This window comes from Neovison vison, chromosome 4, assembly GCF_020171115.1.
Source record: "Neovison vison isolate M4711 chromosome 4, ASM_NN_V1, whole genome shotgun sequence".
NCBI lineage: Eukaryota > Metazoa > Chordata > Mammalia > Carnivora > Mustelidae > Neogale > Neogale vison.
Window position 1 is genome coordinate 1,180,283 of NC_058094.1, and position 13,484 is coordinate 1,193,766.

Genomic DNA, 13,484 nt, shown 5'->3' on the forward strand with positions numbered 1-13,484 from the left:
TGCACCTCCCCTGTCCCCTCCCCCGCCAGGTAAGCATGGGAAGGTAAGGGCCTGGCTCTCTGGGGACCCTTTCTCAGCTCAGGATCTGTGGGCTGCTTGTTGCCTGCACACTGTCTGGACCCACCTGTCCTGCTTGGCTCAGCCCGTCCCCATGTCTGTCCGTGTCACTGTCCCTGGGGTGACACGGAGTCTGGGAGCAAGGGGAGACTTCGGCCGCAGGTGTGAGCTTGTGCTACCCTTGAGGCAGTGCAGGGCAGGCCTGACCCCGTGCTAGCCAGCTCCTCCCTGGGTTCCAGTAGCCCCCGGAGGCCCCCTCCAATGTCTACCAGGAGAAACCAGAGCACTGGCCGCCTAGAGCCTATGGCCATGCTGTCCCCTCTCTTTGACCCTGCTCAGGGTCCTCCTCCCCCACCCAGGCCAGCGGACTCAATGCTGGGGGTGCTTCCCGGCAGTCCTGCCTCTGGAGTGCACCTGTTTGCACATGGGTGGGCTTCCAGTGTGGTCGCAGCTGGCAGCGGGAGGCTGGTCTGGGAGTCTTGCTCTTGCCGGAGAACGGGGTTGTGGCCAGGGCTTGCCCTGAAAGCTGTGGGCGCCGAGACTCAGGCACAGGCCTTGCAGAGAGGGGATCTGGGAGTGTGCCCCACACCACCAGCCTTCAGTGTGCGGGGGCCTCCTGCCCTCTCTCTGGGGTGCACCAGCAGCCCCACGGCCAGGCGTTGGCCCGCGTCTTTGCCCAGGAGGAGACTGGGCTGGTTCCCACGGCTCGACACCCTGCCTACCCTGTCCCCTCATCTGCCTGATGCCAGAGCTCCCCCTCCCGGGGTCAAGGACTCCAAGGTCAGATCTTGGGCCACAGCTGGCACCTCCTCCGGAACTGCCTGGGAGGAAGAAGACCTTTCCGACCACGGAAGAGCGCGTCTGGGCTTGTGGAGGCCTGTGATTGGCACCCACAGGCCCTGGGCGGCCAGGGGCCCCCCCATCCCAGTGAGGCACGGGTGGCTGGCGTCATGGGGACGGACCCACCGCAACCTGAGCCGACGAGGACCGGAGCATGGTTTAGGAGCAGAAGAGCAGCCACTGTGGCTCCTGAACCGCGGAGCTGTAGCTGGTCCTCAGCCAGCAAAGGGCGTGGGCTGTTTGGGGCTGATGTGTCTGCGTCGCCGTCTGGGGAGCAGAGCTGGCAGTGGGCACGGGAGGTGGGTCTCAGGGCCGGTGGGAGGCCCACCGCCGCAGCCTCCCTGGCAGCTGGGCGCCCCATCCCCCGTCGGAGGGCTCTCCCCGCCCCCACCACATTGCCGTGGCCCTGAGAAGCTGGAGGTCTGGGGCCTGGCCTGGTGCCCCTCCTTCAGGAGCACAGCTGGGTTTCTGGGCAGATGGGCTTCCCCGTGCACGGGTCTCCAGTCCTGCTCTGCGGGCACAGGTGGCTCATGTGGCTGATTCTGGTGAATTCTGTGTTCAGGTGCTGGTCACTGGCTTTCCGCTCAGCAGTCCCATCCCCTAGCTGGCATGAAGGGCCCGAGGCGGCCGTGCCCCTGGGCTGTACCTCCACCAGCAACACCCTGGCTCCCTCATGCTGCCTGGCCCCCAGAGCCTTAGGGGAGAGGCTTCTGGAACAGGGTGGGAAGCCCGGCTGTGGACTCATTGGCCGCCTTCCTTTGGCGTCCTCAGCGTCTTGCCCAGTTGGCCTCTTTCTGGAGGCCCCGGTGCCCCCATCTGTGGCCTGTTGCTGGCAGCGGGCTCGGGAAGCTGTGGGGCCTGGGACACGTGATCCCTGCCCCACCCCCAAGGCCTTTCCTGAGGGAGCCAGACGCGGACAGCCGGGTGCTGCAGGGGACATTTAGTGGCCCTGGGTTGGCCGGGCCCATTTTGGACGCCCTGCACACCAGCTGGTCACAGCTTTGCACGGTTTTTATCTTTTCCTTACTCATTAAACAATTGTGAGATTGGCAACTCATTTTCTACCTGGTTATTGCCCTTTGAAGTTCCATAAAAATTTGAACTCCGTCTCAACTCCTGCTCTGCAGTAACACAGAGAAGGAGCCGTGACCTCCGTGGGATGGGCTCTGCCATCTGTGGTGGCTTCTCTGAGCCGGGGGTGGGGGGGGCGTTCCGCCTACGGGCTGGGCCGCGGTCCTCCTTTCTCTGCCACCCGCCCAGGGCCCGGCGGCCCCGGGAGGGACTGGTGAGGGACTGGCCAGGGGCTGGCGTCCTCCCTGCTTCCGCAGCCGCATCACGGAGGGCGGCACCCGCGGGGCTCGGCACTCGGGTCCCAGGCGCTGTGGACCTCGGCGGCCTCCCCCTACCCCGGCAGCGGGCCTGCCTGTGTGTGCTGTACCTGTCCTTGGCACAGGAAGGCCCCTGGCGGCCTGGGTGTCTCCCCCACCCCCGCAGGGCCCCTGAGTGGGGGAACACGGGGAGGCCAGCCCTGGGGCCGACTGCAGGCGCGCGGGCTCTGCTGATAGATGAGCTCATATCCCACTCAGATATGATGCCAGCAGTTTTTTTGTAGTTTGTCTTCCATTGCGGTAGTAAAGTTTTTAATTAGGAAAGCTAATGAGATCGATTAGTCATTAGAAGTGACCTCTGCACGGCAGGGCGGAGAGGGCTGTGTGTGTGGGCCTGATAACGCGGCGCCCGGGCCTCGTTGGCAATAAAGGCGCGAAGGGTTTGATTTGAGTGAAATGTGCCACGGGGAATACATCATGCGGAGAAAAAAATTACAACCCTGGGAGTCTGTAATGAAGGGAATTAAACCCACATCCTCTCTCAATAACATGATTATCTACACAAACCCTCCGCCAGCCCAGAGGAATGGCAGGCTGTTGGGGCTGCCTTCCCAGCCACGGGGTCGGGGCAGGGCCTGGGTGCCTGCGGCCCGGGGACGCCGCCTCCTGGCCTGGCTGCGCAGGCCCTCCAGCTCCGGAGCGGGACACCCCCACTCCCTCCCGCCCCAGCTTCCTGGTCCCCGAGCACCGGGCGCGACTTCAGGATCCTTACGTCCGTTGGCCGTGCGGGCACACCGCCCATCTCCCTCTGTGCCCTCGGTAGGGGTGCCCCGGACAGTCTTCCCGGGGTCACGGTCATGGGCACTTGCACTGCCTGTGTCCAGCACTGCCTGTCGGGGAGAGACGGGGAGCAGGAGTGGCCTGCAGGCTGCAGTGGGGGCAGGGCGTGGGTAGGTGTGCCCCCTCTCCCCTCCACCTCCACCTGGTGGAGGCCTGGCGCTTGCCAGTGTGAAGGAATGGACACCAGCCGGCCTTTTAAGAGGAGGTCTGCCTTATGACTTTGTGCTTTCCTAGAAATGGTAATGGGGCACTAATAAGTAAAATGCAGTAGGTTAAGCAAAAAATTGGCTTCACGATAGGTCTGCACTGTGCAGGAACGCGTTCTACATGCTGCTGCCTGTTAGTTTGAATGCAGAGCCTGGGCCTTTGGGCATGGGGTCTGGGGGCTTCCTGGAGGAGGTGGCAGGGTAGTGCATTCTGAAGAGGAGAGCAGAGCCGGGCTGGGCTCAGGGTTCCCTGGGCTCAGGAGGAATGGGACGAGGGTGGTGAGGCTACTGTGCCCCCAAGCAGGAATCTGGCCACAGAGCCAGGGCTGCGTGGCGCCAGTGGGGGTGGGGGGGCGCCTCACATCCCAGAGCAGCGGGAGTGGCTGCCCTGGGAGGCCCCTGTGCCGGGGTCGGGGGCTGTAGGTGTGTGTGCCGTCCAGATGCAAGGGCTGTGGGAGCAGGGAGGCTGTGGGCCTGGAGGACTCCAAGGAAGTCAGTTAGCTGGAACAAGGTGGTACTGATTTTGTTTGGTCTACCCTCGCCCGCAAGACCTTGACCATTAGTTCAGCAGGTGTTTGTCTACTGACGCCTGCTGTACGCCAGCCTCTCCCCTATGTCCCAAGAGTGCATGCGGTGGCCAGAGCAGAGGTCTGTGCACTGTGGCCACTCAGCAAGACCAGGTGTCCCTGGTCATACCGTGTTGCCTTTGCTTTTGCTGAGCTTTTCCTTTTTCTCCGTGAGTTCCAGAGCTGCTGCTTTTGGAGGGAGACAGAATGAAAGAGACACAGAGGCAGGGACAGAGACGAGTGGGGGAGGGGGACTGTCCCATTGCTGGGGTGTCTGGCCCAGCCTCGCCTGCACGTGTCGTGGCTCCCTTTGGGGGGCGGCAGCTATATGGGAAGAGCTCTGCCCTGCCTCGCGCACTCTATGGGCCTCCAAGCCCCATGTCCAAGGGGCGTCCACACTGTCCTTGGTCTGGCAGCAGAGGCAGATCCTCTGGGGGCACTCGGGAGGCTGTGAACCACGCTGTGTCCTGGCCTGGCCGTGTGGGCGCATGGGAACCCTGGCAGAAGGTGAGGGACACCTGCAGGAGGGGCTCTTCTGACATCTGGACCTGGAGGCAGGCAGTTACTGGCCGTGCGGGGGCAGTGGTGCCTATAGGGTAGGCTCGTTCTGCTCGCTCCCAGCCAGCTGAGAGGGTACCGTGGGCTCCGGCAGGCTGGGCAAGCCTGGAGAGGTCTGTGGGCCACGGTGCCGATGTGGGGCCTGGCTGCGGGTGAGAGGTCTGTCGGGTCCAGGGCTCCCGGGGATGAATTCTAGATGCCGTCTGTAGATCCGTAAGGGCTCCTTGTGGGCTGGTGACAGGGAGGTTCCCAGTCTGGCTCGGGATTTATGGGTGCTGGGACGGTGCCTCTTGGGGCCCAGGGGAGCAGACAGAGGTCATGGTGCGCTGGCCTTGCTGTCAGGAGTGGAGTGGCTGCCACGGGGCACAGTTGCGGCGGGGGATCTGCAGGTTTGGGGCTGTCACGTGTCTGCCCTGTGCCCTCTCCTGGGCGGTCCTGGACCCTGGGCGCACTTCTTCCAAAGGGTCACGGTCCCGCTCTGGTGCTGATGCTCCAGCAACGAGACCATGTGTGTTTTCCTGGTGGCCTCATGTGGCACACATGCCCCCCACCACGGCCCGGCTGCCTGCGGGGGGCGTTGCGGTCAGTTCCTCGTGTGGGTGTCTCTGTGGGTGGGAGTCCCGGGCTGGCGGCCTCCCTTCCCAGCCATGCTCCCGGGCACTGGGTGGCCAGGTGGGATGGAGCCAGGCAGAGCCCGCAGGGTGCTGGGTCCCAGCGCGTCCCAGAGGGCAGCTTCCCGGAGAGGCTGCTGGCCGTGGCCTGGGCGGGAGCGGCTTCGGCGCCTGCGTCCGTGCTGCGTTCGCTTTAATTATCCGGGCAGTTAGAGCCGTAGATTATGAGAGCCGGGCAATTAGGTACATTCCTCGAAGCTGTGGAGAAATTGCCGGCTATCAAGTGGAGGGGAACTCGGGCAAAACAGATCCCTGGTAATTGCATGAAACATTCAGCAAGAAAAGAGCTGTGGCGTTCGTCACCCCACAAGGTGTTATGAAAACAGTGGCGATTAAATACATAAATCTCTGTTGGGGGGGGTGCCCGGAGAGGGGGGTGAGCACTCTGCGCCCCTGGCCTCCCGGACCAGCCTGCGGTGCGCCGCACCCCCCCACCCCCGGCCACCGCTCACAGGAAGCTCTGGGGGCTGTGGCCTGCCGATGCTGCCGCTCCTTCCGGCTGGCCTGGGAGACTTGGCTGCTGCCTTCCCTGCCCCTGTCACTGCGGGGGCCTGGGCCCAGCTCTCCTGCAGCCCTGGGGATGCATGTGTACCTCGAGGGGAGGCGAGAGGAGGGCCTGCTCACCTCCTCTGACCTGCTCTGTGTGGGTTTTCTCCGCAGCGTCTGGTCCGCACACCCTGAGGAGCCCTCCCGCCGGCAGAGAGATCAAGACCCGCTACCGCATTGTCAAGAAGACGCCAGCGTCCCCTCTCAGCGCCCCCCAGGCTCCCCTGTCCCTGCCCTCCTGGCGGGCACGGCGGCTCTCCCTATCCAGGTAGGAGGCTCTCGTCTAGGCTGCCACGGGCCCGAGCTTGCCACACAGAAGTGCTGGGCCCACAGTTTGCTGGCGGAGGAATGGGCTCGTTTTTCCGTTCAGCGGTCTCTGTCCCGACACACAGCCGGCCCGTGTGGGCTGCGTGCACGAACGCGTGAGCCCCCCCACTGTTGTCAGGAAGCTGCCAGCTGGTGGGCGATGACCGAGGGGACAGCCACCATCCAGACCGGCGAGGTCACGCCGAGCTGCACCTGGGCGTCCTTCACGGGGAGACTTACGGTCAGAGTCTGGTCTGGGCCCCGAGCAGTGCCGCGGAAGCGGGGAGCTGCAGTGCAGGGCCGGAGGTGAGGCTGTGGGCCCCTCCGTGCTGCCCCCGTGCGCAGCAGCCTTGCTCTAGGCTGCTTCTGGCTGACCGCGTGCAGGCCCCCTTTTCTGGGTGCCCCAAGCCTGGAAACGAGAGGGCTCGTTGGGGCAGCACCATTAGGGAACCAAAGCTGGGGGCTCTCTCTTGAGCCTGCTCAGTCTTGTGGCCTCAGGAGATACAGCGCGGGGTGCAGCTCCTCCTTCGGTGACAGGGTGACAGCTCTGGCGGGTGGGGAGGAAAACCAGGCAGTGGCAGACCCCTCCCTCTGTCCTCTCTCACCCCCCCCCCCACACCGGGAGCTTACTTCCTCGGGGAGCAGTGTGGGAACTCCTCCTCCTGGCTTCCACGGGCACTCTAGGGCATGTAACTTCTGGCTAGAGGCTGTGGGGCAGGGGATCGTTGTGCTCCGAGGGGCTGGACCACCTCTAGTCCTGGGCAGGGGCTATCCCGCTAGCCTACTCTGAGCCTCCCCCAACCAGTGGCTGCTGGGCTCTAGGCTGTGAAAGGGGGAGCCGCCTCGTGTCCTGGGCGACCAACCCACCCAGGCAGGCAGCAGCGCCCACGACCTCTTCCCTTCCCATGAGGCTGCACTGAACTTGGCCCTGCTGCCAGTTTTTCTGGAGGCAAGAGCTGCAAGTATATTTTAAATTAATTTTACTGCAGTTTTTGTAATATTTTTGTTTTAAATAGATTTATAAGTATCTTGGGGGCTATTTCTACAAATTTATGAAGATAATTTTCACTCTCTCGATAAGGTTAAATTTACACCTGCTATTTCCATATTAATTCACAGTGCTAAGTGGGTCTAATTTTCTTCCGTTCTCCTATCTAGTGAGCATGGCCTTTCCTAATGCAATTTCCCCCTCACTAAATCACTGTGATCGGGAGTCATGATCGAGCTAAATTAACTTAAATTAATTTACTTAATAAGAGCCCCAGATCATCGTGAATGAGGTTCAGATTTATTGATTCCTGCTCATGCCTCCCCTCCTGCAGTCCGCATTCCGGCCCCACATCGAGGCCCTACGAGGCCCTGCCTCTCCTCGGGGGTGTGGCTGGGGGCTGAGGGTAGCTTCTGTCTCTGAGTGCCACCAAGGCCCCTGCTTTGGGTTCCGCTGGGCCAGTGCTGAGCTGGCTGGGCCCTGCAGGGGTCACCGAGCAGAAACAGGAGCCAGGCCCTGGGGGGCGAGGGCTGATGGGTGGGTGAGGGGTGGCCGGGTGTGCCGCTGTGCAGTAGCCGCCTCGTACAGCTGGAACGTCAAGCCCATTAGGTAGAGAACAGCCCAGTCAGCAGCAGGACGGGGAATATGCCTTCGCCCCAGTGTGGGAACTGCAGAGCCGTGTGGGCAGGCCTGTGAGGTCGGACCTCGGGTCAGGTAGATGGGGTGGACTGTGTGTGCCCCAGGCCAGGCTGCGAATGGATGGGCACAGATCCAGCTGCCAATCCTGCTCGGCCGCTGTGCCCTGTAAGCTCCTACCCTAGCGGAGACGGCGCTGGGCCGGCTGCCTTGCAGGGAGGGCCGTGGCTGTCTGGGTGCCCTGGCACAGGGGCCCACCTGGGGGTCTGGTGGGTGGGAACAGTTAGGGCGCCGTCCTGGCTGGCTCCATGCAGCCCTCCCCCAGGCCATGCTGGGGGCCACACGGCTCAGGTGCCGTAGCCCTGGCTTGTGCTGGGCAGCAACAGGCTCAGGCCAGGTCCCCAGGTGCTGTAGGCCTTCGAACCCGCCCTGTGCCGGCAGGCGTGGCTGAGCCCACCCTCCGGACGGCTGCACATCAGCTCAGGCCGCGTGTGGAGGCTTCGTTCACTGGGGTCTCTGTCTGCCCTGACCATGTTGCCTCAGGTGTCTTGGACACGGCCTGAGCTCAGAGCCCTGGGTTCCTGGGACGCCAGGCCACTGGGCTTGGTGGGCTTGCCAGGCCTGCAGGCTGAGGGGGTGGCTCCTGAGGGCTGAGTGGCTCAGGGTCCCAAATGTGTCTGCCGGTGGACTGGGCTTCCTTTGCCCAAGGTCACCCGGACCCTGGGGGGCTGCATTCTCTGCAGAGCGGCTGCCTGGCCGTGCTCTTGGCTGCACACGCCTGGGCTTGGCCTGTCGAGGCAGCAGAAAAGGCCTGTCTTCGGGGACGGCAGCCGGTGTGGGGCCCACCTTCCTGCCGCCTTCAGCTCTGTCAGCGGGCCCCACGGCCTTGTGTGGCCAACTGGCCTTGGCTGTGGCCTTGACCTCTGCCTTGGGCATCTGCAGGCTCTTCAACTTTTCCCTGGGCAGAAGGAGGGGTGGAGCTGATGGTGGGGCCCCGGGCAGTGTGGGATCAGGGCTGTGGTGGTGAGAAAGCAGGTAGCCAGCCTGAGCCCACGGGCCATGAGCCCTCTTGGGGCCTCCTGCTCTGTACCCGCCTCAGAGGAAAACACCTCTGGGGGTTGCGGCAGACAGGCCCCAGCAGTCCTAGAAGTTTCAGTCGAAATGTAGGGGCTGATCACAGGTGGAAGATAAGGCTGGTGACGCAGGAGCCAGGAGGGCCAGCGCTGGCCCCTGACCCCGCCCTCCTGCAGACACTCGATGCCTCCCCGGGGAGCCTGCGGGGCGCCGGGGAGTAGCACAGGCTGTGTGACCCGGGGCAGGCAGGAGGGCCGGGGGCAGGGCTGTCGGCCCCGGGAAGCCAGGCCTCCTGAGCACCTGCTGAAGCTGCGGCCAGCGGCCATGGCCAGTGCCTGTCCTCCTTGTTGCGCGGTACAACAGCGCTCATTGTGGTGGGGTGACGGCCCTCGGCCCTGCGCCCCCGGGGGCCTGGACTTGCTTAGCATGACGGTGGAGACCACGGGCTGCTGCCAGCCTTGTCCCTGGAGGCTGGGTCCAGGATCCGTGACTCCCTCTGCCAGTGGAGTTGGGGAAGAGCAGCCCTCCCTGGCGAGGACTCTGAGCTGCGTCGGGGGGGCTGTGTCTGCGGTGCCGGCCAGTCCCCCTCCCCGCTGGGCTGGCAGGCTCCTGGCCTCCGGCCGCCGGGACACGGGGACAGTGGCTGATGGCCCTGGAGGCTGTGGGCCACATCGGTTCGGGACCCGCAGGAGGCCGGGCTGGGCCCCTCGGACCTTGTATTGCCGGTGCCCAGAACCAGCGCCGGGGGGTGGGGTGCCCTGGAGGGTGGAAGTGGGTCCTGGAGCGCCCGGGGGGCTGAGGCTCACGCTGAGCACGGGTTTCGTGTTCTTGTTCTCAGATTTGCGGATTTGCCTGTGCCCTCAGCGGCGGCTCCCGGCGAGGTCATTAATCTGAACTGAAGCTGAAATGTGACTTATATCCCTAAAGTGCCTGTCGCTTTTTTTCTCTTACCAAATTCATTTGACGTGACAGCGCGGAGCAGGCGGGAGCCGCTGCACTCACGCGGCCGAGGCTGGAGGCGGCGCGGTCCCGGCTACAAATGCTGCTGTCAGTGCCGTGCGGGCCGCCTCGCTCCAGGCTGTTTTATTTTTGTGTCTGTGCGGTAAATCTTAAGTAATCTCCGGCTGGTTTGACGAGCTTCGGGCTGCGATTTTGAAGGCTCTGAAATGCTTTTCCCAAGTGACGTCTCATTAAAGAGTCGTCGAGCCGGAGGAGGGGCTGTGTCCTCTGGGGGCCGGCTGTGGGGTCCCCGGTGCTCCCCTCATGCCCAGCCGTGGCCGCGCTCCGCCGTCCGCCTGCCCCGGGACCGGGCTGTCGGGCACAGCTCTGAGGCCGGCGTCTGGGGTCGTGCGGCGGTGCCGCGGGCTCCCGGCCCAGCTGCAGAGAGCTGCGTTCCTGCCACCGCCCCACGAGGCAGAGACGCGCCCGAGCGTCGGCAGCGGCCCTGTGCTGGCACACCACCAAGCAGTCCGTCGTGGGCAGCAGTCCCATCGTGGGGCCCCGTCCTCACAACTGGAGCCCTGAGCCCCTCCCACAGGCGCACGTCCCGACACCACCCCACGATGGGACTTGAGGTTTGATTCTTTTGGGGAATGCCTGCCCCTCCCCGGACCTGCCCTGACCGGGCCCATGGACCTGGGGCTCCCACAGCCTCCCGACCTGCCTCAAAGGCTGTGGCAGTGGGAGGAGCTCTGAGGGAGTCCCCCCGTGATGGGGTGCCCCCTCCACGTCACGGCCACACCTCAGGCCTGGCTCTGTCTGGCGAGGGTCCTGCTTGGTGGTATGCCCATGGGTCCCTACTGCTCAGCCCAGGCCAGGACCTGTGACGGGGCTAATAGCCTGGGACAAGGCAGCGGGGCTCCCCCGCAGACAGAGGGGTGCCACCGTCCCGTGCCGGGCCCACTTGGCCCACAGTGCTCCCCTCCAGCTGGAGGCAGGCACCTCCATGGGGTGGTCAGGGCTGGGAAGGGTGCACAGGGCCACAGGACGCCCAGAGAAGGCCTCTCTAGGGGTGGGGCGGCTGCGGTCAGTGTGGGCCGAGCTGCGGGGGCCTTTCACAGGGACCTGGGGAGGGAGCCCAGAACATTTCGCTCAGAGGGCAGAGGCCGCCCAAAGGGTGGTGTTGAAATTGGGCCCTGAGCCCTGCTGCTGGGCCAGTGGGGGTGTGGGGTGCGTTAGGGGGGCTGCGGCCCTTCTGCCTGGCAGACCCCTTTCCCAGGCTGCGACTGCCGTGTTCAGGCCCAGGGCATGTGCTGTGGCCAACCTTGGTCTTGACCTTGCTGGCGTGTTCCTGGGGGTGCCTGCCTGCCTGCCTTCCCTCTGGTGTGCAGCCTGGGAAGCCTTCACCGTGCCCGGCTCCCCCAGCTGCCCCGTGAGGGCAGCCTCTGTCCCAGCAGCCTGAGAAGGGGGCCAGGCCAGGCACGGCTCCCACTGTCCGCGACGTGCTGAGAGACCGTGGCCCAGGCAGCAGGACTTGGAGTTGGTTCTGTCACAAGTAGAAGTGTCCCCATCAAGGGAAGAGAGCTGTCCGGCTGCTTTCCCATGGAGCCAGCTGGGGTATGGGTGTGGGACGCCATTCCCGGCGTGGCCTGCTCTGTGCCACGGGCCGTCAGGGCGGTCCTGCTTGTCTGTCAGATGCAGGGAAGGCCTGGCCTGGATGCTTCTGGGGTTCTGCCCTGCTGGGTATGGCTGTGGGAGGGACAGCGTTTTTCCAGAGGGCGAGAGCAGCTCGGGAGGAGCCCCTGGTGTGTGCCGCGGGGACTGCTCTCTGCCCCGCACGGGCTCTCCTTGCTGGACTCAGGTGTGGGTATGTGCCTGCTTGTCCTGCCTAGGCGGCATGTGCCTGGCCCCCAGGAATGGCCTGTTCCCTGGGCGCTGGGCAGGCACTGCGGCCCACTCTTCTGCTTGACGGTGCCTGAAGAGCCCACGGGCGCCTGGTCCTGTCCACCCAGGGAGGAGAGCGTGGGGGCATCACCATCCACATCTGGGGTTCCCAGTACTGACTGGGATGGCTAGGCCTGTGGGGGGGTGACCCCCACTCATCTCCATGTCCACGGTCCCCTCAGAGGACAGGGCGAGTGAGGGGAGGGCCACCCACTGGGTGTAGACCATGTAGGTGGCTTGTTGGTGTCTGGGCCAGGGGCACTCGGTGCAAAGGGGCGCCTGTCCACACCAACAGGGGCTTCTAGGCCCCGAATGCGGTGGGAAGATGGCCTTGGACCCAGGCCAGATTTGGGGCTGGTTTGAGTCCTGGCTCTTAACTGGGTGGTACTTGAGCCATCTCCCTCCCTGGTTCCTGGCGGAACGGGGTCGGGGGGCCCAAGCCGGCCTCCAGTCTGAGGTCTGTGGAGGCTGCCCCGGGTCAGGTTGCCACCTGTCCGGAAGCTGCGGCCCGGTGGGGGATAGACCCTGAGCAGGCAGTGGCAGAATGTCGCCGGGCCAGCGTGCTGACACGCGTGGCCACCTGGGATGTGTGCGTGTCGCCCAGGCCTGGCCGCAGGGAACCGGAGGTGGCGGGCTCTCCGCGGGCAGAGGACACGGCGCCCCCCGCGTGAAGCCTGAGCAGGAGGCCAGGCAGGTTCAAGGGCAGCGGCTTGACTGGGCCTCAGGCGGCAGGCCTAACCGTACCCCGGAGCCCATTGGGCGGCCTTGACTCGGCAGGGCTGGGCAGGCAGCGGGTGACCCTGGCTCTGCTCCTGCCCGGGGGCGTCTGGCCACCCAGGACCGTGCTGGCCCTGGTGCGGCATGTGTTGCCGGCGCATGTCTCCGGCCAGCCTGGTGGGCAGTCGTGGCCAGGCTGCCGCCTGCCTGAGGCAGACGTGCTCTGGGGCTGGCACCCAGGTTACTTTCTTGCATTTAGTTTTTTCCAGTAACTTCATTTCGATATATTTTTGTACGTAGAGAAAAGTTGCAGAATTTGTATTCCTCACCACAGTTCCCGGAGTACTTACGCTTTGCCCCATCTGCCGCGTCATTCTCTCCCTCCCTTCGTGGACGACCGTCCATGTGGGAGCTGGAGACTCGGTGCCCCTTGACTGGCCACTGAGGTGCAGTCCCCAGCTTGGGGAGGGCCGCCTGGGGGCAGAGCGGGCTGTGCACGCCACCCCGGCATTTGGGTGTCGTGTCTTGTCAGAGTCCTGGCGTCCGGCCCTCGCCTGGCTCCGTCTTTCCTGACCCTGATGGTTCGGAGAGCGGGGGCCGGGTGCTTCCTGCAGCGTCCCGGGCTTGGAGGCCACCGTGAGCGCCAGGAGGGCAGCCCCTCCGTGTGGCCCTGGGGCCTTGCGGCCGGCTGGCTGCCGGACGCTCACTCCAGGTGCCAGCAGAGCGGCCTGTCGACCCAGCGCAGAGCGTCGCGCTCCTGCTTCGCCCGCACCTTCCAGACCCTTCGTGATTTCTGCCCTTGTCCCCTTTTGTACCTGCTGGAGGGTGTCCTGCCAGGAATCCTGTCCCTTTTGTCCCATTGCTGCACTTTCTAACAGTGTGGACTCCAGATTCCTGTGCTGAGACCCGGCAGTCTGTAATCGGTTCTCATAGCGATTCACTTCGACCATCAGTTTGTCCCACGTGGCGTGTGGAAGCCCCTTTGAGGAGCCTGGGTCCTTGCCATGTGGCCCCCCCATGGCTTCCAGGCTCACCAGGAACGCTCCCTCCCCAGCCCGGGGCTGGCCACCTGCCTGCAGAACCCGGTTCCTGGTAGCGCAGGGGCTCTCGGCTCACGGCCCCCCACTGCGAGGGTGTTGTGGCCCTGGGGGCACGGGGGTGCGTGGAAGGGGAGTCTCGGCAGGAGGACCGTCTTGAGTCCGAGTCTGCACACACTGCCGTCCGGCCACACACTGCCGTCCGGCCGGGCTCTGGCGCGCGGGCTCACA

The 13,484-nt window shown here is 64.6% G+C and overlaps 1 protein-coding gene across 1 annotated transcript in view; it reads left to right on the forward strand.

Moving 5' to 3' along the window:
- Positions 1–13,484, forward strand: part of ZC3H3 (zinc finger CCCH-type containing 3) — an 80,903-nt gene that overhangs the window by 25,338 nt on the left and 42,081 nt on the right. The window contains exon 4 of the mRNA XM_044244836.1: positions 5,727–5,880. Within this exon, the coding sequence (XP_044100771.1) occupies positions 5,727–5,880 (154 nt within the window). The remainder of the gene's footprint in view (positions 1–5,726; positions 5,881–13,484) is intronic.